At 52.3% G+C, this 24565-nt stretch overlaps 1 protein-coding gene across 1 annotated transcript in view; it reads right to left on the reverse strand.

Annotated features, from left to right (window-relative positions):
• Positions 1-18468, reverse strand: part of LOC128267522 (protein commissureless 2 homolog) — a 41727-nt gene extending 23259 nt beyond the window's left edge. Inside the window, exon 1 of the mRNA XM_053004372.1 lies at positions 17716-18468. Within this exon, the coding sequence (XP_052860332.1) occupies positions 17716-18196 (481 nt within the window). The 5' untranslated portion in view covers positions 18197-18468. The remainder of the gene's footprint in view (positions 1-17715) is intronic.
• Positions 18469-24565: the final 6097 nt, after the last annotated feature.

A 24565-nucleotide genomic window follows, 5' to 3' on the forward strand; every position in this document is an offset into this window, starting at 1 on the left:
CAGGCGCAGCAGCCATCGCAGCAGCATACACGCGTTGTCCATCGTCGCCCCGATCCGATGGTCAGATCCGACACCAGGAAGAGAGAGAGAGGCACAGTAGAGGTCATAAACGAATTAACGGCCCATGGGACCGAGGGACCTTTTGCGAATGGTTCACGCGCGCAGCGGCCATCGGGCGAACCGAAACAGTTAATCTCACTTATCATAACACTTACTGTCAGTCACCTACCGGGGGCCCTTTCACGAACGGCCGCGCTGTTGACAACCATTCACACCCCCGGGAAACTCCACACACCTGGGCACCTGGTCATATGGGTTTTGAGGTCCTTCGACTGGCGGCCCGAAAAGGATAATATTTTTGCTGGCTCATTGCGAGTCACATCGTCCCGGGTTCCCTCGCGCAGCATCGCTATCGGTGGGCGATTTAATCAAACCGAACCACCGGACCGGGGATCCCGGGATCCGAGCGATGTTGTTGACCGATTTTGGTACATTTATCGGATCTAGCCGTACCTAGCCGAAAACCACCATTAGGGCGGTCAAATGGACATCGCTCCGGGCCGGCGGTCGACACAGTAAACATCACTCGCACGTCGTGGCAGAAGGTTTTATTTTAATTTCATTATTAACATCCAATACGCCGATAAAAGCGCACGTTCCTCACCAGCCAGCCAGGAAGGGTCAACGAAAAAATGGCAAAACTCATCCACTTTCGATGGAACGCGAGGCGCACGGGTTGGAATACAAATCATTCCAGGATCACGGGCGGCTAAAGGTTGCGATTGGCGAGTGAAAAAGAGAGAGAGCGTGAAGTAAGCGTAGCAAACACTAATATTGTAACACATGTTTCCATTTTGTGGGATTATTTAGCAACAAATGGCACCGAACACCAGAGTCACTGTGTCCCGTGTGTCCCTTCCGTTGCAATGAAGTTGCTCTTTCAATCCTAATCACGGGCTGTTATTTCGATGCGCCGGCAGCCGGTCAAATGGCCGGGACAGGGATGCGGCCCATCATTAAGCTGCACACGGGATAAAAGAAATGCAAGTTGGAAAAACATTTCCTCTGATTTTGTGCAAACAGTTGACCTTTTCACTCGCTCAGGCACTAACCAGGACCCCCTGGAGGTGGCGGTGACACCGCCAGGGCCCTCAGAGGCACCACCTCTTCAAACACAGGGACACACCTCCGAAGGGACTCACCGTATCATCACCGTTCGGAGGGCAAAAATGGCCATCGCACACAGCAAATTTAGACAAATAATGTCACTAATGTTTGCCGGGCGGATTTGCATTCGCAATCATTGCACCACCGACCAACCGACGGACCGACCCGACATCAGCCGGCGATAAAAGAAGCACAAAACTTTGGGCAACAACATAATCATCCGAGAGGCTACGGTTGGCTCGGCACCGGGACCCTGTGGTTCAGTCCACGTGTAGCGGAGGGCCAAAAGGACCGACGGACCAACCGAAGTGCCAACCGGTAAAGTTTCTGTGCGATTCATTCGTCCTGGACGGTGCGTTCTGTAGTTCCGAAACCGGAGCCAGGGATGAGCAGCGCAACAACCATTTGGAGTTGTGAAGTTCTTCTGAGCCTAAAAGTTTTATAAACATCGCCGAGATTTGTGCCGATAATTAAATATTTTAATGTCTTTTATTTCTCATATTCGAGAGATTAAAATTTCGCATTATTTGTTAGTTTTTTATCTCGGTTTTCAACCGAATTCAGTGCGACTTTTTGAAAACTCGTGTTATGGGGTAATTAGTCCTTTTAACTTCCAGTTTAAGTGCCCCAGAACAGAAACCAGCACTATTCCAGGATCTGACTCTAGGATCTACAGGCCTCGATCACGGAACATGCTTGCCACACTCTGTCCCAATCCATCCGCACTATCCCCGCGTCATGAGTGTCGCGCAAAGCTCATAAAGCCATCAAGCTTCACTTCAGCGGCCACTAGAAGGCTCCGCCTGCTAGGCTCCGCGGCCAGGAAATGGATCACTCCGGGCTGGGTCCCACTTTTTGCTTCACGCCACGCAATCCGAGCGGGGGCCCATTACACTAACGATTTGTGACTTTGAACATACGCCACGCGAAAGCGACTCGGCGGCGGCTTCCGGCCCTTCCGCAATCCGCAGCCAGCCACCGCCAGCCGCGGAGAAAAGGTTGAATGATTTATGGCTTCCTTCATTCGGAACCGCGGTGGGTTTTTGCAATCACACTCCTGATTCTTCTCGCCTTTTTTGCTCTTCCACGCCACGCCGCATCTTTGGCGTCCGATGATGATACTCATCTTTCGAGCACACACATCTTCATTCGAAACATAACCGTCCTTTTGTTGCGTGCGCCCGGGCCTTCATACACTGACGACACTACGAGTGCAGGGCGGCGGCTATGTCATTTGCTTCACTTATCCACCACAATCCGCGGTCGCGGTCGCGGCTGCAGTTGGCTTTTGTTTTACTCATTTTTCCGTTTCGTTAGCTTCCGCGAGCATCGGTTATGGGATGCCGGGCTGGGAGGGTTCTTACAACATTCTGGATGAATGCTCACCATTCTCTGTTCGCCTTCCACGACGACGACGACGACGACGACGGTGATGATGCCGACCTCGATGTCACCCGCCGGCGGACCAGCAGAGATTGTAGTTTGCCTTCCAGAACCGTGGCAAGAAAAAGGATCACACACGCGGCTATGCGCCGCTGGCTTGCTGACCTTAATAAGAGCGACCCAGGAAATCATCTTCGCACACCGGAAGAAGAATAGAAAAGAGTCCCCGCTGAAGTTCTGTTGCACACGCGTGAAGAAGTGCGCAAAAAAGGTGCATATCTGGGGGCACCATCTGGGCCCTGGCGGATTTTCCATGGTTCATTCACTCGCCAGAGACGGAGATTTTTCCGCGCCATATACGAGTAACGTCCCATTCAAATCCACCATCTCCGGATGGATCATCCGGATCAGCAGCACAGGTTGCCGGCGACAGGATCGTTATGTAAACTGACCCAGCACCCTCAGCACTGGCCGCCGGCTTCCTCCATTCGGTCCGTTAATCAGTTTATGATTACTTTCTGCCCGGAGCAGCGGGCTGCAACTGCAGAAGAGGCGCACAATCTCTCGCCCCGGAATCGGCAAACAAGAAGCCGGTCCAGTGGCGGTCATAAAGCGGTGCAGCACATAAAACGGACCTCGTAAACCGGGCCGGCGCGCGGTTGTTCACACCATCCGAGAAGCAATGGCAGTCACCGGCACCGTACCGCACCGCCCGGCGTAACATATGACGTGTTTATTCCGGCCCGGTCCGGCCCTCCGCCGCCTTGTGCGTCAATAAAAGTTTATGCATTATTTATGAATATCTATATAAATCGAGTTACAGACGGAGCACGACGATCGTTAAAATAATTTCCGCGCCCCATAAAGCGCCCCCCTTCGGCGTGCGGCTTCACCACAAAAAAGGTGAAGTGAGAACGTCAACCTTCGTGACAAACGGACCCACGGAACCGGTTAACGGTTTAACGTGGACATTACACGCTGACGATTTGCTTACACTCCGTGACCGAAGCGCCGCTCGGACCTTGGCGCGGTGGAAAAATCCGCAAATCGAGTGCGTCAATGCGCGCAGTCATAGAGCTCCAAGAAAGGGACACTTCTAATGAGTAGAACGGGCCCCCCTTAAACAGAAAAGTATGTTTAGCGGTCACCATTGACGCAACTAGAGTCAATACTCGCCTCATTCTGCGCGGAGAACGAAATCGAACTGAGTGGAAAAATACGACAACTTCGCGCAGCGATTATGTTACGCGCGCGTTCTTATCGCGCTTCGATTTGAACCCACCGCGAGGATCACGGGAACTTCTTTTTTGCGGCCGTATGTTGTTGTTGTGGCCACCCGCCAGCGGCTACTTCCTGAGATTGTTTCCTGTTTTCTTCTCGGGCGACAACGCCGGCCCCCTTTGCGCAATAAGATCGGGCGACGATCGTGTCCAGTGGCGTCTTTAGGAGCACCAACCAACCAACTAATGGAAAGAGTAAATGGCATCGCATGACGGCGAGTGTAAACAGGGCACCGGCTCGCCGTTCATCGTCGGAGTGCCGTGCGCAACGGTCGCGCGCTCGGATGATGGTTGTAAAGTGCGATTATTTAATTGTTCGCGGCGCAGATTGGTGATGGTCAATAATTGGGTCGCGAATGCCACAAATAAACAGCGCCATGAGCCATGATCCGACATTAGCGAGCACATCCTACGCCGGCAAGTGTCACATGTCAGAGGCCATCAGGCCACCAGGCGTCATTGACACTCCGCACCGAACGCGGCCTAAGACAGCGACGAGATACGTTTTATTAGGACCGTAAAATATTACCTCCTGGCCGGTTTTCTTGCTTTACGACTGGCGGTGCTGATAAAATCCTGCCGTCCAAGTGTCGTCCTCCGAGCGCCACGCCGGAAGAAAGGCGGAGGAAAATGGTGCACACGGAAACACCTGACGGATGTTGATGGGCTAAGAACGCCGAAGAATGATTGCCATCCTCCCGAAGAGGCAAGGCGCCGGTCGCCGGTCATCGTCGCGCTCGCTGAGCACATCATGCCCAACAGCCCGTGGGCCTACTTCTTGTATGTGCGCCGTCGGCAGCGAGGACTACAAATTAATTTTTACAATCTCTCACCGAGATCGAGGGCGCGCGGAAACCGCGCCGTGCCGAGTGACGCCGCGCCTCATGCGCGAAGGGTCCTTGCAAGAGAGAGACTGAAATTAATTTTAGGTTATCGTTTGTTTACAGGACACCCAGGGCCGTAGATCGTGACGGGCAAGATTGTAGGCTTTACCGTTTCAACGCCTCATCGTCCCGGCCGACCACACGACCGACGGGGTCTGATAAAAGATAGGTTCCGAATGGAAGTAATAATAACGATGAAAATGTTTTACTTCTCCCGTCGTCGGCGCACCAACGAACCGACAGGCTGGTCGTCCTGTTGGTTGGACCTCCTCCGGCTCACAGGACCAATGCTCCCCCCACCGGGGTCCGGATAATAATAAAGTGAGTGAGAAATAAAATGGAAGAAATGAAAAGCCCAACTTTCCGCACCGGGCGGCGCTTGACCCCGGCCTCTGCTTCGGAGGATGACGAGATCGGCGGAGGGAACAAGGCGACAGACGCTGCCGCGACGGTGTGCAAAAGAAATTGAAACGCACGCACTCGACCTGTTGCACTCGCCGCGCGGTTCCCGTCGTCCCATTTGTTGATGTCTGAATCCCCGGCCGGCCAGCCAGCCAGCCAGCGATTCCTTCAAAGTGCTGCGACTCGCGGGATCGCCGGATCGCACCCGACACAAGCTTCTTATTATAAATCAAATTATTATCATCTCCTGGCCATTTCTTTCACCTTTTTGCTGTGTGCTCTTTCTATCTTTCTGCATATTGGTCCGCAATCATCCCGGGGGTCCTCGCTTTTGCCACTCATTTTTGCTACGGTTTCCGTCTGTTGTCCGCACGGAATAACCTTTTTTGCCATATCGCAGCCGATTTTATATTAGCTCCCGTGGCCGTGTTTTTCCTTTTTGCACAACATTTTCGCCGTGTGCGGTTTTTGTGGAACATCGCGCTCGGTGTTTTCAGTTGTTGGCCGGGTATCAACACGAAGGTAGCTTTAGGCAGTGCTTGGAGTAGTAAAACCTGGCCCGAATTGTGGTACTTTTCAAGATGGTCCCCGAATACAACACTTTTCTGGCCCAGACGTGTTGTCCTTCGGACGCGCTGCGGCGTCGCCATGTGTATCGACAATTGTGGCCCCAATTTTCACATATTAAGCACGTAGCATATGAAGTCGATGAAATTCACCGAACACCGAACGACCGAGCACCAACTAGCCCCGGTCGGCCGGCCAGCCCGCCATTGGCAGGTGAAGCAGCGACACGAGAGTGTCCCAAAAACAATGTTGATTAAAATTCATAAAGCATAAATTTCTTGCCATTCTGGCTCGCCGCTGATCACGGGGGCCCGGTGGCAGGGCTCATCATCACCTCCAACCGTGCTGGTGCCGCTGCTGCTGCACACAACCCGCTGTGGGTCCGCTTTTTGTCGAGTGTTTGATTTAGCGAGCACATCAACCGGCCACCGGCCCACACCATTGTCGTGGCAATCGCTCTTCCTCTCTGCCGCTTTCTGCCGGTGCAGGACACTGTCCGCAAAAAGTAAACCCACTTCAGGAGCCACGGCGGAGGGCCAAGGACCACATTGGTGTCCCTTCGCTCTGTGGTCCGCTGACTACCGATTTGGAATTTCAACTAGTTTTGCGTTTCGGAGTATTCGCGAGGCGAACGTTACACATTTTTGCGACACACTCAAGAGACCACCACGTGCCGTTACCGGCGGTCCCAACGTTGTGGTGCCGTGGATGCCAACGCGACCACGAATAATATGAATTTGAAATTCATGTCGGGCGCGCGCGTTCGCGTTCGTAAATGTTCGAAACGGATGGCACCATTTCGGTGAACAAGATGATGAATTAAATGTTCCAAAATGTCAAACGTTTGTTGGCCGTTTTCCGTTTCTCGGGCGTACAAGAAGGATGCTTCACGAGGTGTTTATTGCTTGTCGCGACGCTGCCTGCATGTCACGGAAAGGAGCTTCCACATTTAAGCAGCTTTCTGATTCCCGGTACACCGACGACGCCGTGGCCTCGTTTTGGATCGTTCCAGCGTGGCAGCAGAAGAATCGATTCGTAGAATTTTAAAGTAAAATATGGCAACGGAAAAAAACTCAATCTCAAGGGAGACGATATACATGAAATATTTAAAGTGAAAAATTTCTTTTACTTTTCTCGACGGTACAAAGGACCGAATCCGATCAATCGTTTACGGCGGCTGACGTGCTGATCGGTACAACGGAACGCACTCAGCCTCGGGGAGATTCAATTGCAACCTGAGACTGGCTACGAGGGGCATCGAGTATCGCAGGATTGTTTTTAGATTCACAGAATGAAATCCAAATCCCACCACGGTTCGAAAGAACGTAATTCAATACACTCAATCTTCGCCGGTTCAATCCGCCCGGAACGGGAACACCGTAGCCCCGGTAACAATCTTCGCGCCGGCGGTCCTGAAAGTGACCAACAACAGCGCGGGATGAGCCGCTGGCTGCTCTGTGTTGCTCTGCCTTTTGCCGATCCGAACCGAGTGTCAGCTGTTCACAGTTTTCCACACCAAATCCTGTTCAAAGGTCCACCACTCATTCGGGGAGATCGGATCGAGACGATAGGCGAGGATTTTCTCGTCCTTTTTTCTTCGTCCTCTCTTACCCCCCAAAAACTCCCAATCTTTCGGTGGTGGCCGCCGGGCAGGTTGGCAGCGCCCAGAGTGCAGTGTGCAATGCAGGAGAAAACATGAAAAATGCATTCCATCGGCGAACGCCACGGAACATACGGTCTGAAAAATGTTCTTCCAATCGGTACACCAAGAAAACAAAGAACCCGATTCTGATTTCTCCGTCCCAGAAGGAGAAGGCACCTCGAAGCTTATCGAAGATCGCTTTCATCGCGACAGGCCACGCAAGGTCTGTGTGGCGAGCGGAAACTTAATCCTTCGCCCTTGCCGTCCAAAAATCGGGAGCAGCAGATCAGTCTTGGTAGAAGGTGGCGTGCGCCGACGGCCGACAATACACGGGAAGGATAAAAACAAATCATCTTTCGGTCTGTTCCCGTACTTTGTCCAATCATACATCGAGAAATGAGACACCGAGCCATTTGTATCGTGTCTGTTGGCCCTTCGAGTGTATTATGAGCTCAACAGCTCGTAAACGGTGACCACTCTGGTGCTCTGGAGCCTTCTTCGTTCGGTTCAGCCTGCCGACGTCCTTCGTCAAAACCCAACAGGCCCTATTCTCGATGGGACGCAAACTAATCAAAGTTCGTCGTCGGAAGGCCCTAACAGTCCAGTTTGTGGATGAAAACAACAAAACTGTCCGATCGGATCGGATTAACACAGATGACGCTCAAAAGCTCGCAACTCGTGTGAGTTTCCGAATTATCGATCAACTAGTCTTCGATGCACAAAATGTTGCTAGTTGTAAGCCTATTACGCGAAGTGATATGGGCCACGACAAAATTACGGACGCGTTCAATCAGTACAAGAGTACCAATGAAGTCTAAAATTCAAACAAAATCGCCCATCCGACAAACACGAAGGTATAAGCAGCACTTGAACGACGTGTTTCATCATCTCCATCATCATTATCACCATCAACACCCGCACTCTTCGACCCGTCTGCGGCGGATTGGCATTCGTAATCGAAGCATCGGCCGCTCCGTGTTTCGAGCAGCATTCCAACCAATCCGTTCGGCATTGAAATTTCAGCCACAATTTCAAACCCACGGCCCGCCTCCCCATCCGTCGAGCCTCGTAACCTCAACTGAAGAAGGGTATTCGGTTAGCGTACCCGATCGCCCGATTCCATCTGGACGATTCCGCATCTACCACCTCCTCCTCGAGAAGAGAGAGTAACTCAGGAGACTGGGTTTTGCGGTTTATTTGCCGCCAGCTAACCAGCGGCGAAACGAAAAGCGCCAAAGCGAAGCGAATCCAAAGGCAAAAATGGTCGTCGAAGCAAAGGTCCTGCCTCGCTCTCGCTGTAACTTCCTCTCTACTGGCGGCGGTAGTACTCTGCCGGGCGGAAAGGACCACCGTTGCCGGCGTCAGTGTGGTTCCGGTGTGTGGTTTCTTCGCCCGTCTTCCGGAGCTCCTTTCCGGAGCGCCAAACTTTCGTCGGCCACCGACAGCAAACCGACCGCCGTACGTACGACCGGAGGCATGGACCTCGGAAATGGAATGGCGTTTCGTCGTCTGCTTACTCGCCAGCCATCTCTTTATTACTCGCTCGGTTAAACACAGGCCAGACGCCAGGGCCTGGGGGTGGGCCGGGGAATTCGAAATAATTAATGCAAATATACGGTTCCAATTCCCAGCACCTATCTGCGAGTCCGCCCGCCCGACAAGGCCATTAGTGGGTTAACGGCGTTGGAAGCGGCGAGATTCCCCATCGATGGATGGGATTTAATGGATTTCCATGCAGGATTCCCGCAGGATGGCCGCCCGTCGGCCGCATCCTTTTCGCACCGATCAATCCCCGATCATTACGATGAATCCCTGACGGGTTTCAGCCGGTGCCGGTTTGCGAAATCACGTTTTGCCTGGAGGAATTCTTACGGAAGGCGGCTGTGGCCGTCCCGGAAGCGTACGGCCAGCAGCAACACGGCTGGAGCTTCTTTCAAATCATGGCGCAGACCGCTGCCAGCGGATTTCGTAATCCACAACAACATCCCCAACAATGCAAGGTGTAATCAGTCACACCGTAATAAGAGGATCGGACACAGCCCTGGCGAGAGATGCAATCAAGCAAATGCAGTCGCGGGATGAAGCAAAGCCCGGACCGGACGACCAGCCCCTGCAGCTACCGGCCGGACCGACCATCATTATCTTCGGCCAGCCGGCAACGTTTGCATCGGCCATTTTTCAAAACGTGCCCAGACAGCGAGATGAAGACCGGTGTCCTGTCATACCTTGCGCCGTCGCCGGTAATAGGTTAAGGGCTCCTTCCAGCGACACCAAGGAATGCATCAGCATGCCCGTGCGAATTCCAAAGCCGGCCTTTTCTTCGTCACCTCACAAAGACCGTCGTAGGGCGCCCAAGGAGCCTACCTTGGGTTCAAGCTCAATTCGCCACGGGCGCGCCCGTGGACTAATGGGAATTCATTTTGTAATAATCCAACCAAACCAAGGCTCGCCCGTTAACATTCTACCGGTTCGCTTTTCTGGCGACACGGAGACACTATCGCTACGGTCCCATGGAAAGATGTCCACGGACCGGAATGTTCCGGTGGAATGTTCCGGCCTCAAAAACTCGGCTCATTTTATCGCAGGGGACAATATCCACGGCGTACCACCTTCGCAAATGACACACAGGCGACCGTTCGGTCGCCCTCGGTACGGTCGGTCAAGTATCCGTGAAATTTGGCTGCTTTTATGGCTGAATAGAAGATGGCGGGCCAGCCAGAATGGAAAAGAGTACCGGAGCCGGAGGAATTAAAATTGAACTGGAAGTGTTACAGAGCTCGGTTCTCGGCATCGCGTCCCGGCACACACTATCGTTTGCCGGAAACGTAACATCACTAAACGAAATCTTAAAAAGGCATCGACGAATCAGTTGAGGATGCACAGGAAACCCTTATCGGACACTTCAGAGTTTGCGCGCTGTATAGGGCCACTAATTAGGATTGCCAGTTCCATCTCCTTCTGCGCCGAGCCGAGTTCCGCCGTGCCGGCGCAGCGTCAATCACGGTCCGAGGAAAATGTGAACCCGACAACCCGAAGAACCGACCCCGGGGTCCAGAAAAAGTGACTCCACACGGAAGCCTGCAACAAGATGCGAGCGGATCTATCACCGCCGTTTCTTGGTATTTTTCTTTGCCGGGTTTGCCGTTAAATTTCTGTTCGTCTTGTTCGTGTGTGTGCAGAGGCGTTCGCATGAGCCTATGGTCCCCGCCATCAACGCCTGTCGTTGCTTCTCCTGTGCAGGACACCACAATACGGAGAAGAAAGAATGCCGTAGCTTCGGAAGAAAAAAAACTCCGCAAGCATAAAAGCGAAACTTCCATCACTCTTTACCGGAACTTCCCCGGGGCGAAGAAAGGCCGGAAAGTTTGTTAGCAAAAATTTGCCGCGTTAGCCGAGCCGAGACAACTTCACTTCGGCACTGGCAAGGACACGCCGCCCAACGGACTTCCTCAATGGGAACGAGGAAATTTAGACATAAAAAATGGCTCTACAGCGGGCCTTGGCAGCATTCAAGGGGCGTCAGCACAGTGCCAGAAGTCAACGGCAGCAGAACGGGCAGTGGCCAATCAATTTTTGGTCCTTTTTCGGGCTTTGCGACAAAAATTTTAAATTGCCATCCTGAGGAAATTCTGGCACATTCGGTGGATGGAGAAAATTGGCAGCAACGGTGGCCGGGGAGCAGACGGCCTTTGCCTGCGCCCGCTCCGTGTGACAGGTTGCGGCGGACCACACCATTTTAATGACCCTGTGTAACGTCGACGACGACGACGACGACTCCCTGGTTTTTGGTCGATAGTCATTACTTAAGTTTGGCGCATACCAACCCCAGGGAAACGCAGCCAAAACGTAAGACCTCTCTCTCTCTCTCTCTTTCTCGGTCTATTCGGAGACGACGACGGTGGCAATCAATTGCCGCAGTGTGGAGCGGGGGCACACACACACACACACACAGTTGCGTCGGTTCTGGTCGGCAGCCAAAATATGTTGACCGTTCCCGAGCACCGGCGTCCCGGTTCGATCATAATGAACCGTGGGACGCGGTCAGCGCCGGCACTTGGCAGCAGGCTGATTACACGATGTTGCATAAGGACCGGCCCTAGGACCGGAGTGACCGGACGATGAAATTCTTGCCAGAATTCCGTCCAAAACGGCCAACTTAGCGTGGTCCTGCCGCCCAAAATTCCAAACGATGTCACCTCAATTCCCACCGTCCCCGGACGGCACACAATGTGCCGTCTGATGAGCGCGCCCTAACGAAGTGGCTAGGCCTGCCGAGGACCCGAAGAGGCGGCCGCCGCGAAGTTATCGGTCGATTTGGAAATCTTTACTTTCCAATCTGGCACACACCTCGGAGACAGACCGTGTCCTTGCCCTTTTTGGCGGCCCTACCCTCGGAACCTTGGAAGTTCTAAGAGCCGCCGTGTGACTTGTTGAGACGAGGGTAATCCCCTTGAAGAATCACTCCAAAGCGCGCTCTTGACGCACTAATTCGCAACGGAACCGTTTCCCAAACTCGAGTCCCATGCCGAACCGACTCAGCTTTCCAGCCGTACGTGTCCAGCTGCCGGCCCAGATGATTACTTTCGTCGTCGTCGGCCTCGAGTTTTTCTTCGGAATTCGGGCGTCATCACAACGACGGCAAATGCCTGCCTGAGGAGCCTTGATTGATTCCGCAACTCCAGCGCAATGCCGCTGAAGGAGAGGCCATTATTTTGGGGCGAAAAACACCTCCGCCGCCCGCGAAACACACACACGCACAACAGCCGGTGGCCAGAAGTACGAAAACGCAATTCAATTATTTGGACAGTATTTTCCGATTTTCGAATCACCGTCGGTTTTCTCGCGCGCGGTGATTTCCCGGTCCACGGATCCGATTAGGAGGCCCCGCAGCAATTGGGAAACGGAGCAGGAGCAAAACGAGCGAGGGAATTGTTACCGAACGGTCCTAATGGCGGCGGCGGGACCAATTTATTAGGATTTCGGTTCCTTTTCTTTTATTCTCCGATCCATCCGAGGAGGAAGTTCCAAATTGTATTTACCTTTAATCCCCGGCCGGCCGGTCGACGACCAAAAGCCAACCAAAAAAACAGGCGATGAAAAATTGGACGCCACGGTCCACTAATGCCCCCAGGTCGGCCAGGAATCACAGCATACCTGGCTTCTCTGACTGTGTGTGTGTGAGTCGTGGACATTATAATTGTGGAACGATTACATTCCCGTGTTCCGTAGAATCGAATACCCGTCGAATCAGAAAAAGAACAATCAGCCCTTCAAACGACCAAACGGCCGCTAATGAAGTGTGATGGAGGGCCGACGAAAGATACCAGCAAGAAAAAATCCAGTTTCGGAAAATATTGTCCTCACGGTGCGCCCCGGGATCCGGTCTGCGGGAGAGCGAGGGGCACTTTCCGGCCCGCAGGAAGTTCCCGAAAGTCTATTCCCGTTCGTCATAACAAACAAATTATGAGTAATTTATGGCAATATTCGGCCACGGGAACGACCGGGATCGTGACGAATGGCGACCGTGGCATCCCCGCTCCGGCGGACGCACTTCAGCGACTTCCGGCCCTCGTGTGCTCCCTGGGCCGCGCGTGACGTTTTGATAAACGGGCGCCACTTGGGCGACGGGCGGCCCTTGATGAGTTTTGACTTTGTTTTTTTCTCGATGTTCCCAGCTTTCTTCAATTTCCTCCCATTTTTCCCGGGTTCAGAAAAAAAAAACTAGTTAATTGGTTTTTTGGTTCCTCCTGGAGTTTGGTTTGGGCAACCTCTATCACCGCACCACCACCGCGGCCAGATGATCGGTAAGTTTTACCGACCAAACTTTGTTACTCGATTTGTGTGCGCCCTGACCCCGGGGGGTTTCCACCGGGAGCGCCATTTTGGTTTGAAGTGTAGTTTGATTTCGTTGAACCAATTTCCGTCCATCAGAAAGTGGAGCAAGACGGAAAAACTACTTTGTAGCGAATTCATGGGACGCTACCCCACCCCACACGGCCGGGTGGCCGCCGCAATCCGATCCGAAAGCTCACAACAACTCCGAAACTCAGCAAACCAGTTCCGGTGGCCGGCCGGTCCGACCCGTCCGGGAGGATTCCGATCGCGCTGGGCGCGTTGGCTTTTGAGGTAGGTTAGTGTCGAAGTTAGAGCATGATTAATGACCCTCGGCGCTCGGTTCGTGCAGCGACTTCAGGGTCGTAACTTCCCCGCTGTGGTGGTCTCTCTCTCTCTCTCGCCCGGTACCGGTACCACCCGCCGGCTGTTCCGGTTTTATACCCTCTCTCGATTGTTTTGTAATTGTTATTGTTCACGGTCATTGTCGAGCTGGTTGGTCGGATGAAAAAGTCGAGAAAAGCTGCCACCCGCCGTGTGGTGCCCCGGATACGCTAAGGTCCTGCCACAAGGATCCTGCGAGAGGGTCTTTCGTAACGCATAGAAGTCACCACCACCGTCAACACAGGGGCCAACTGCGAACATATGTCCGGCGATTAGGAATTACTTGGAAAACGGTCAACCGGACGCGAAGGGTCGGGTGGAATGGCCGGCTTCCCCTCCAATCAGCAAAAATGCAGCCGTCGCCTGACGTAAGTTTATTTTGACATTTGGGCAAATGAGTTTCTAATAGCGCCGGTCCGCGTTCAGCGTGTGTTACTACGGAGGTGGTGAACTATGGCGTAACATGCTCGGCTGGCAGTTGGTCGCTAACCGGCCCGTCGATCGAAGGTCCTGCATTTGACCCTAACTACCCTAAGCAGGGCTGGCTCCTCTCCCGTGGCTCTGATTGCCCATTTGCGATAACAAGAAACGATCGTCATACGATCGCGCTGGTAACTGTCTAACCTGCGGCAAAGTAAAGCCGCGAATCCTTTGCGCCATAAACCGAAAAACAACATTCCGAACAACAACAAATCGAATTCCATTATCTTAGATTCGTTCCGGAGATCGGAGCGTTTTGTTTCCTGTGCTACTCCTGCAGTAGTTTTTCATCAATTTGGATCCATTCGACACGCATAAAAATTTATTGTTACCTTATACACACACACACGCCCTAAACTCCGCCGGGTTACAACCAACGAGACCCGAGGCGACCAGGTATCACTGTCATCCATTAGAATCAGGAAAATAAAGACAGCGGGCAGAGAGGCGTCGGAGAATGGAACAGTCCAAGAAGGACGGCGCAAAACGAAAAAAAACTAATCCAAACAGAACGAAATCCATTAGTTCCAATTACCATTTTACTGGTAACGGAACGGACATGGAAAAAAAATGGTGATTCCGACAGGATCATCATCATGTCTCGGAACCAAGCAGCAAACTAGTCGGGATACGGAGTCTGGGAGCTCACCTGGGCCCCGCAGGCTGGCTGACTGGCTGGCTACCGGCGATATCGTCTCAGCTGGTTCGAAAGATAAAAGGATTAAAGAGGTCTAGGTAAGGTGATGCCCGATGGCAGCCAGCATCTTGAGTGCCCCGAGGGCGATGGCGGTACGCGGGGAATTATCGGATTTTCTTCGTGCCTCGAGCTAATAATGAGTGATGGAAGCCGCCGCCGCCGCCAGCAAATGGCTTTCAGACGTCCTTTGGAACGAAAAAGTGGCGATAAAAAACCCCCGAAGGAGACCAGAAATCTGTCTTCGGTCTTCCCTACAGGGTGAGTCATCCGGCTGGACCGGGCCACCGGGAATCGGTTGCGATCTGCTCCTGGGAACTGGGACACAGTGTGGTGTTGTAGGAAGCACCATCCAAGGATCGCGCATTCCATCAAGTCGCTGTTATCCGAAACTGCGCGTTGACCTGCATCAATCTTCATTTGCGAACCTAACCGCACACGGCGACGGAAAACGACAACGATGATGATGACGATGATGATAAGGCCTCGGTGGCTGAGATGATGGCGTTGATGGACTTCCGGTTCACGACTCGACCCGTTGGCAACAACCACACGCCGTGTGGCGCCGAATGGAAGGTAATTGACACCACCGTTCGTGAGCACGTACTGTGGCCGATCCAAACTTTCGTGCCACAGTGAGCAGCAATTAGTCGCTCGTGTGAAACTCGTGTCGTGCGTGCGGAGTGACACCCCGATTGGCGATCGAATCGACGATCGGTCGACGATCGCACGAACCCGTGGCGGTCAAAAATCCAAGGCAAACTTGATGCGCCACCGACTGCGTTCAATTAACGGGGCCCCGGCGATGACGACGGCGAGTGGTGGTCACCGTCCGTGATCGTGTGAGAGAAGTTCACGAGCGCTAAACGGTATTTAATATGCGTACCGGCGGCGGTCACCGGTTGGGACAAGGTTAACACACTCCTGCGGCTAGATTTAATACGCCACACAGCTTGACACACCATCGAAGGATGTTTCAAAACCGCACAGCTGCTCAGCACATCCGCATCCGCGAACGTGGGGACCGGTTTAACACCCCGGAGGCCACCAATATGCCCACAAATGAAGCGGTAAAAAGCCCGGGCGCCCGGTACGAAAGTGTGCTTTCTGTCGCGAATTGCTCCCGAAAAAGAATCGGAACCAAGAGCCGCGGAAAGTGGGGATAAATTTCATCAATAAAATGGTGCCCTCCATTCCGGCTTGACACACATACACCGCAGCACACACCCACAAGAGGACATAAAGACCCCCAAATGTGACACCGACCGATTGAACGGTTTCCGGGTGAATTGGCCGATTGGTTTCGGCCTCGACCTCGGGGCCACCGCAGAACCGTGGTTTCTGCGTGGTTCGTGCGGCGGCTCGCGACACGTGCGTGCGTGCGTGCGTGCGTGGCGTGAGCGAAAGATACGATACGCTCTGTGCGCCATGTGTGTGATGGGAATGCATAATTGAGCAACCTGTCGACCTTTAAGAGCACGACGGCAGCAGCAGCCAGCCGGCCAGGATTTTGCGGCCGGATGAGAGTGCGGAAACAAATATAAAGAATATTTATGGGTCTTTTCCGCGATCCCCGAGTTCGCCGCGCCATTCGTTCGTAGGGAAGGTGGTAACTTTGATCCTTTTTCGAACGGAATATAAATTTGGCCACCAGCTGCCGATTCCGGCGAGATTCGTTCCGTCCCCAGTCGCTCACGGTGGGCAAGGGGAGGCGGTGGGGAATCAACAAAACAAAAACCCACGCCACTCGGTGGGGTTCGCCTCGGACTTCCGAGTCCGAGGCGTTTGGCGTCAATATTTTCCCCGTACCACCCGGTGGTCCGATCGGTGCAAAAAGGAGCGAAGCCCTTTTGCCTGGCCGGAACACGGAACACCAGGAGCAAGAGTCGGAAAAGCCCGGCCCGAAAAAAGCAGAGAGGCTCCAATCTGCGGACGGTCAGGTTTCGGGTGTTAGTCAGTCGGAAACGCGCATCCGCTGGCGCTTCCGTTCGACCGAGCATAAATTGGTTGAAGTTTATCTTAAATTAATGTCAATCAGTCAGTGGAAGTTGTGCTTCTTTTTGCCCATTTTGTTGCTGTATTCTCTTTGCAGTGAGTTCAACCACAACCAGTTCGGTTCCGCCAACTTCACATCCTATGTTGATTCTTGGTTTTATTGTTCCTCGAACTTTTTATCCGATTTCAGAAGAAACAATCGGTTCGTTCCGCCTCATTCTCTCTCTCTCTGTCTGTCTCTGGCGAAGAGGCAGATTTGTTAAGCTCCCCCAAGATCATATGGTATACTCCCTTTGGGGTACACTCATAGGTGGAGCAAGTTTCTCCGCCAGCGCGACGTGCTTTCGGGTTCAAGGTTTCCGTTCAAGGAGGACAGGAAGGCTCCACACGGCGAGGCGGAATTGTTTCGGTACTTCTTTATTGTAAAAAAGTTGTTGCCGAACACAAATGGGACACCAGTTAGCTTCGTGGCAGCAGCATAAGGTTGCCGGAAGGCAGAAGTCCACTGCGCTGGTGCTGTTAGTCGCGAGTTTTCCTCGCAGGCTCGCTGCGCTCTCTGTCTGCTCTGTTGTTGGTCTGGTAGAGTCTATTTTCCAATCAACATTCCCAAACGAGCAACATCTTAATAAAGGCTAGAGCAGACACGGTCTCAGCCGGCAACAGAAACTCAGCTCCGGGGCTTAAAACAGAAACAGATGAGAAAATTGCGCAATTTGTCGCCAATAGTGTGCGGCCTTCCCCCTTCAGGCCAGGCAGCATAATCAAAGTAGCATATCTAGAAACGATAAAAAGTTAGGTCTCGTCCTCTTTGTGCCGCGTTGCCGTGAGCGACGCAGAGCAGACGCTACTTTGTTTCGTAGATGATGTTCGAAAACTTCGGAACTCGCCGGACACGTACTTTTATTTCGATTCTTCGTGTGCGCGCTACTAAGTATAGAGTTGAGTTAAATTGTGTGACCAAATGGTCGCTTTCCCGCTACTAAAAAAAAGTTGAATAGGACTTACCATTTCGTTGCCACTGGCGAAACTTGTGGTACAAGAAGCAGGAGCACATGCAGAATATGGACGAAAGGATCATCAGCGTGAGCACGATGCCGACCCAAACGTCGCCGATGAACCGTTCGTAGGTCGGATCGAGCAGCTGGTCGGAACCGACCAGCCCATCGCGGCCAACCCCACGATTGGCGAAGGATTGCAGACTGTTGAGCAGCCCGTAGTCGCTGCTGCCGTTACTGTAATCGATGCCACCGAACAGACTGGCCGATGGGGACGACGCGAACCCAAACCCTCCGCTGTCGGCCATGCCGCCGAGCCGGGCCGCACCGGCCGCCCCGAGCGCACTGCCGACGCCGCCGCCGCCGCTCTGTTGCTGCTGCTGGTGCAGGTTCTGCCAGAAGAGCGTGTAGTTGTTGCCACGAATGAGCTTGTCAAAGTCGATGTTCGTCGGTATTTCGAAGGTTATCTTGGATTCGAAATTTTCAATCATTTTCCCAAAAAGGCGCCGTTGATGGACTTTCACTCAGGCACAAGGACGCTTACACTCCGACGGATGCCGATGGTCCGATGTCAATCATGTGCGAATGATCGTTGCTGTCAAAAAAGGACACTCACGCCGGCGGACTGTGGTTACTATAGATAGCAGCTTGGCTTTCCTGCTTTGTTTTGGCACATACACACACACAAGGCAGCCTCGAAAACGTGGCGAGCGCTTTATCCGCTTATCTGAACCCAGCTTCTCGCCAACAGAATTTCTTCACCACGGCACAAAACGGCGCGCACTATATCTTCTGATTCTCTCGACACACCGGCTGGTTGACACTTTTTCTTTACTGTTTTCGGGTGAACGATGCGATGTAAAATGCTTCGCAGGACGCAAAAAAACTAAAAAGGAAACCGGCCACTTTCTCTCTGGCCTCGGGTAACCGTTTTGCTAATGGCCCGTACGTACGCACGCGTCTTGTTCTCTCGCCGCACTCGGGACACACACTTCCTCGTCCTCGCGCGGAGTCGATCTTTGGGGCGGCGTGATAACAATGTGCTATCAAATTTCACACGTACGCACACGAGTGTGTGGATTTTGAGAGCGTAGCCGCGTCGCCAACTTCACACTCGTTTCGCATCGTTTCGCATCAAATATTGAATAAACACCATTCGGGCCGGCGAGCGCACGAATTTTCGCTTTGGCAAACGTAAATAAATGCACTCTCGCGCACGAACAACAATAAACACGCTGGTCGCTTTCGTTAGACTTCCGTATTCTCTCCCCGGCACCGGATGATGGCGGAGCAGCACGTAAGGACCGTTTCGAAATCCGACGATCGTTGCTTTCTCCCGCACGTCCTTTCGCTCGAACTTCCACTTTTCGTTCAAATTCAACCCGCGCTTTTCCCGTTTCGTTTTCGTTTCTGTCTTTTGAGTATATGTTTTTATCTGCGTTCCCTGGCTCTGGCGGAAATTTGAAAAAGAGAGAAAACATCGACTATCTCGCTCTAGCGTTCGGCACTTGGTCAGTTTCGGTTAAGGAAGGTAAGGTTCAAAAGTCAGTTCTTGGGTTTTAGTTTCTAGTGATAGAGCTCTCACTCGCACACAATGCGAGCCGATGCACCGCCCGCACGCACACCAGCGCAGCAATCAGCTGATCCGGTTCGGATCCGGCAAAACAATGTGAGAATGACGCACGCTCGGTGAGTTGTGAGAAGCAGCTCGGAGTGAGAAAGATTCTCACTACGTCACCGATGCACACTATGGGGAAAAGGCGGTATTAAACCAACTTAAAAAAGTGAGGATTTTAGAACTAAAACTTTCATTCTTTCTTACTTTCCTAAAATAGATAAGTTATCTATGACCAGTCCGAATTCCAAAACTTAAAACCAAATATGTCCACCTATCGCATACAAATACCCCACAGCGCGATGGCTCTCGTCATTTGCTCTGAATCTGGTCATTTGCTTAGTCCGTGCATTTTCACCACCATTTTCACATTTTTCTTTTGATCGATTTAATTGCTGATTTTACGAGAGCCGAGAATCCAACACCAATTGGATTGGATATCCTTCTGCGGCTGTACTGGACCAGGTAATCGCCATTCTGAAGGCGGTAAATTACCATTCCCATTTCGTTGTTCGTCTGATGGCGCGCGCCGGGCGGATATTTTCATGATTTTCTGAGTCACGCTTTCCTCACCACGGTATCCGGACTGTCCCAGCAGGCTGCTAGAACGACAGAGCGCGCAAATGAAAGACAATATGATGGAAATGAGGAAAAATAACGTTCTCCACGAAACGTGCGAGGTGACTGGGGGAATGTCCACCCGGAACTTGGAACTTGGAGCCCGATGTAATTACACACAGGTGATTCTGATAAATCGGGCCATTTTGACCGGAATAAATGGTGTGTCCGTACCGAGCCATCGTCATTTTGGTGGTTCCGCTGCGTCGCTGACCCAAGGGAGTGATTTACTCGCCATTTGATTATTGTGTTTGAATGTCGTAGCCGGTGGGCCCCGCTGTAATCGCATTATTTCGGTTTTTTGTTACAACAATCACATCCATCGTGGGTAATTGTGGGTAATTGTGGAGTTTCTGTTGTTTTTGTTTTGTTTTACCTTTCGAAGGAATGGAAAGAAAACGATACCCTTATGCATTCTTATTCTGAAGTACCACAAACGATACTATCGCTCGTTTGCATAATTATATTGCACCACTCTCAACGTAGCCAATGAGTCACTTTTGTGGACAAACTTGGAAGCACTCGGCAAACAGCAGTCCGGAACCACCGGAAGTGAATAACTTGTCGGGCCTTGTCGGGAGGATTAATGGCAACCTTGGCGCAGCAGAGAGGCACAATCATCCCACGCCGAAAATGTGTGTCTGTTTGTATACCGTCAGATAAGAGGATCATGGGAGCGAGACGAAGCCACACTGTGCCGTAACTGACCTCGGTGCTGCTCATCTTGTTAAGATGAATCACAACGAATTTGCAGGAGACGACCGACCGACGACCGACAACCGTCTTCGTAAATAGCTCCCCACCAACCGGACGAATGCTCTCTTATCGGTCCCCAGGTTAGAGACACTTTTTTATCAGCCAGACACATGGCGGGGGTACAATGTCCTGCACTACACCACGTAGCGTGTGTGTCACCCGAGCTAACATAGCCAAAGATTAGCATCGTGGCCCCAGAGAGCATCCAGCATCCTGTGGCAACGGCCACATACACACACACCTACACCTACACTCTTTTGGTGAGTCTTCTAAAATGGCGCATATTTCATCATCATCTGTGCTGTGTGTGCTTCTGCCTTCAAGCAAGACTCGAAAAGGACACGTGTAGCTACATGTTTTTGTTCGAGGGCCTTCACCGACATGACGACAACCTATGCTCACGGCGACGGCGACTGCGACCGGGCTGGAGATAAAAATGACCTTCCGGCCGCTCTGACCGGCGCTCCGGCCCACCAGCCCCCCCGCCGTGGAACCGTGGGAACGATTCGTCGAAACGACGAGGAAAACCATAACCTCACTTATGCAAACATTTATTCTGCGCTGTGCCTGATCGTCGATTAGCCGACTGGCCACCGTCGGGGTTTTCCCGGCCGTTTTCTTTCGCTCGTTCTTTCTCGGTTTCCGCGTTCCGTGGAAAACTACCCCGAGGCCGGCCGGACGGAAAGGTGTGGAAGGCTGTATGGACACTAAACGTTGTTGCTAGCGTGTGTGTTGCGATAAAGCAAGTGTTTATGTGCAACCATGGTACAATTTTTACGGGATGCATTTATTGCTCCATCATGCTGCTCCGGGGCTGCCGGACGGTCATAAAGTACTTTCGTCACTGTGACCCGGAACACACCGCACAGACCCGGGGCCACCCGGAGAGATGATGAGCCGCCGGTATGCGAATCGCACATTTTGCCATGGCGATAATTGAGAGCGAATTACACTTTGCGGGCGCCACACCGGTTTCCGGAACACGAAACCCAGGCCGGCCACGAACACAATGTGAAATGTTATGTCGGGGGAAAAAAGGCGGTCAATAAACTAAAAATCGAGTAAAACAAAACGGTCCCCATATAGCGGCATAAAAATCTAACGGAAATTGTCCCCCGCCGGGCGCCGACACACTGAACAAAACGATATTAAAGACCCATCCCCAGCCGGCCAACCTGTCAGCTCCGGGCTGGGTAATGGTTTTCAAAATCCTTCCGAAAATGGGTGGGCCATAAAACATAAAACAATGCTAACGAACATGGCCTCCGGCGGGACAGCGTTCTGCGTTTCCGGACCATTTCCGGGCAGCAGCCCTGGCCCGGCAGCTTGTTCGACAAATTCGGAACAATCCACAACCCACCTTTTAACGATGCATCCCGCAATCGTCGTAATCGTAAAAACCGCATTCCGCCCTCGGCGAGATGATGATGGGACCGTAGCGTGGACAGAAAAGGAAAAGTGCATGTGCGTTGTGATGAAAAGTGCCAACGGGCTAATACTTTTTCGGTCGAAAATCATAATTTAACCACCGCGCGAATGTCGAATGATCGATCGGCCGAATCGTGAGGGACCGCGATACACGCACCGGAACTGCGCACCGGATAATGTTGGCTGTGAATTGAGACCGTAAATTTGTTAATTCGAAACGAAACCAGCAATCGGTCCGCGTCCCTTGTCTTATCGTGCGGTTTTCAATTTGTGCCACACACACGGCCATCGGGGGTGCAGCAGGGCGCGAGTCAATAATCGAAATCCACCGGATCGTGACACGTGTCGCTGGCGCGATGGAAGATACGCGGTCCCGTAAGGGGCCGCGGTTTTAAATGCGCACCCCAAGTGCACGCCGTCGGGACGCTCCGCATAACCTTTTATCAAATTGCTTATCGGGATGATGATCAGCTCAGGGTTCAGGTCCGAACGCGCGCCTCCGAACTGACCGTATCTCACGGAAGGAGGACCCCCAGGAACGAGGGCCCAAACCGGGTACCAATCGGATTAAAGTTCAAATCAAACCTTCCTTTATAACCCGGGGCTGGCCCGAAAACATTATAGCTAATTGAATAATTTATTGCATTCGAAACGAAATGGAAACAAATAAAAGCGGACCCAGACCGGCGGGGCTCGGAGTCAAAACTTTACACACAACCCTCGGGGGCTGGGTCACTCGCACCAAATGCACTCTGCCGCCGTCATCCGTAACAAATTTGCCCTTTGCCGGCCGGCCAGTCGAAAGAGGCAACGTTATTGGCCCAATCCGAGAACCGAACACGGGGATCGATCAAAGAGCAGTGCCAGGACCAGCACACCGAATCCTAAACGAAGCCTGAGCACCCAAAATGGACGAGAAACACGTTTTTGTGTGCCGCCCGAGAATGAATGTGCGTGCCTTTAATTTGATTTAATTTGCTGACAATGGACGGTCCCAGCGGCAGCAAGAGCACAATATGCCAAAAAGGACACCGGCATAGTCGACGAAAGGACGACCAGCCCGGTGATCCCGGTTCGCCAGTGACTACGTGGCGGAAGAACCGAACGGAATAAATTCGTTCACTCTTCGGACCAGATGGTGTTCTCGTTCTGCTGAACCTTTTTGCTCTTTTTAACCGTTTTAACCGAGGTAAAACGCTGCAAGATGCTAATCGGCCAGGCTCTCAGAGCTGCTACTACGAAGGGACACCCCGAAAGGTATTTAAAGCGCATTTTCAGGCGCATTTACAGGCGCATTACCGGCACGAGGTTGCACAGGATAATTGCGGCCATTTAGAGAAAAGTGAACAACGGGCGCATTCTTCGCCCGTTTCCATGGATCAAATAGCACACAGGCCGCCAAACTGTGGCGCGGTTGCTTGGTTACGAGGCCAGAGTTGATCGTGTGTTTGCAGCCATATCATCAGAGCATCGTCGCCCAGCAGCTAACCACACACACACAGAACCCCCTGCACAGCAGGTAGCAGCAAGCTGAGCCAAAGGATGACAGCAAAAAGGCGCATCCGAAGCAGGCTCCTTCGATACCAGAGGCCGAAGGATCACTTTCGTTCATGCTGCGGAGTGTGTTTCTTTCCTTGCTTCGCTTGCTTTCCGACCAATTCTCGACAATTCGTTTCGCAACGATGCACCACCGATTCTCTGCCGGAGAGCCTGCCTTCTGGATCCTTTTCGTCGGCTGCACTTATCGGCCTTCTCGAAACCTAAAAAAAACTTCCTGCAATAGATGGCCGCCACCATCGAAAGAAGGCAGAGCGTAATAATGGGACAAATGGTTGGTAATTCTCCTTTACAGTGTTTCTACAGGGGAGGCCTACGGTCGAAGGACCGCTAAGCGTCGGTTATCTTGTTCGGACGGTAAGGATCCGGTACCGTGGGTGGCGTTGGCAACAAATGGTCAACAATGCGCTCGGAAGGTGAAACAATGTGCCGGTAATTTTTGTTGTGTAAATCACCGACCGATATGATACGAAACTTACGGTAACCTTTGAAGTGCCACCGTGTGCGGCACACCGTTGCACCAACGTCCGGTCGTTGTCGGGAATCATCAATAGCGCACCGGCCGCCGGCTGTGGTGTGTGGCTTCCCCTTCCCGCCAGCCGGACAGTGTTCAGATAAAGCTGGCTAACAAAAATATAGTTCGAACTTTTAAATCTCGTCCAGGAAAACACCAGCCGAAACCTGCATGGTGCCCAGCCCTAGTTATTTCGGAGAAGGATCGAAACGAAAAAAGAAGGCAAAACCGTTGACGATGCAGATCACATAACCAACTCTCTGGGTGGACACTTCAAAGCAATGGAAAATTGTGATCAAATACCGCACGAGCCTTGCCAAGCAAGTGGTTCCCAAGCTGAGTTTTGGTGAACTATTTATTTAATTTTGAAAT

This window comes from Anopheles cruzii, chromosome 2, assembly GCF_943734635.1.
Source record: "Anopheles cruzii chromosome 2, idAnoCruzAS_RS32_06, whole genome shotgun sequence".
Classification (NCBI taxonomy): Eukaryota; Metazoa; Arthropoda; class Insecta; order Diptera; family Culicidae; genus Anopheles; species Anopheles cruzii.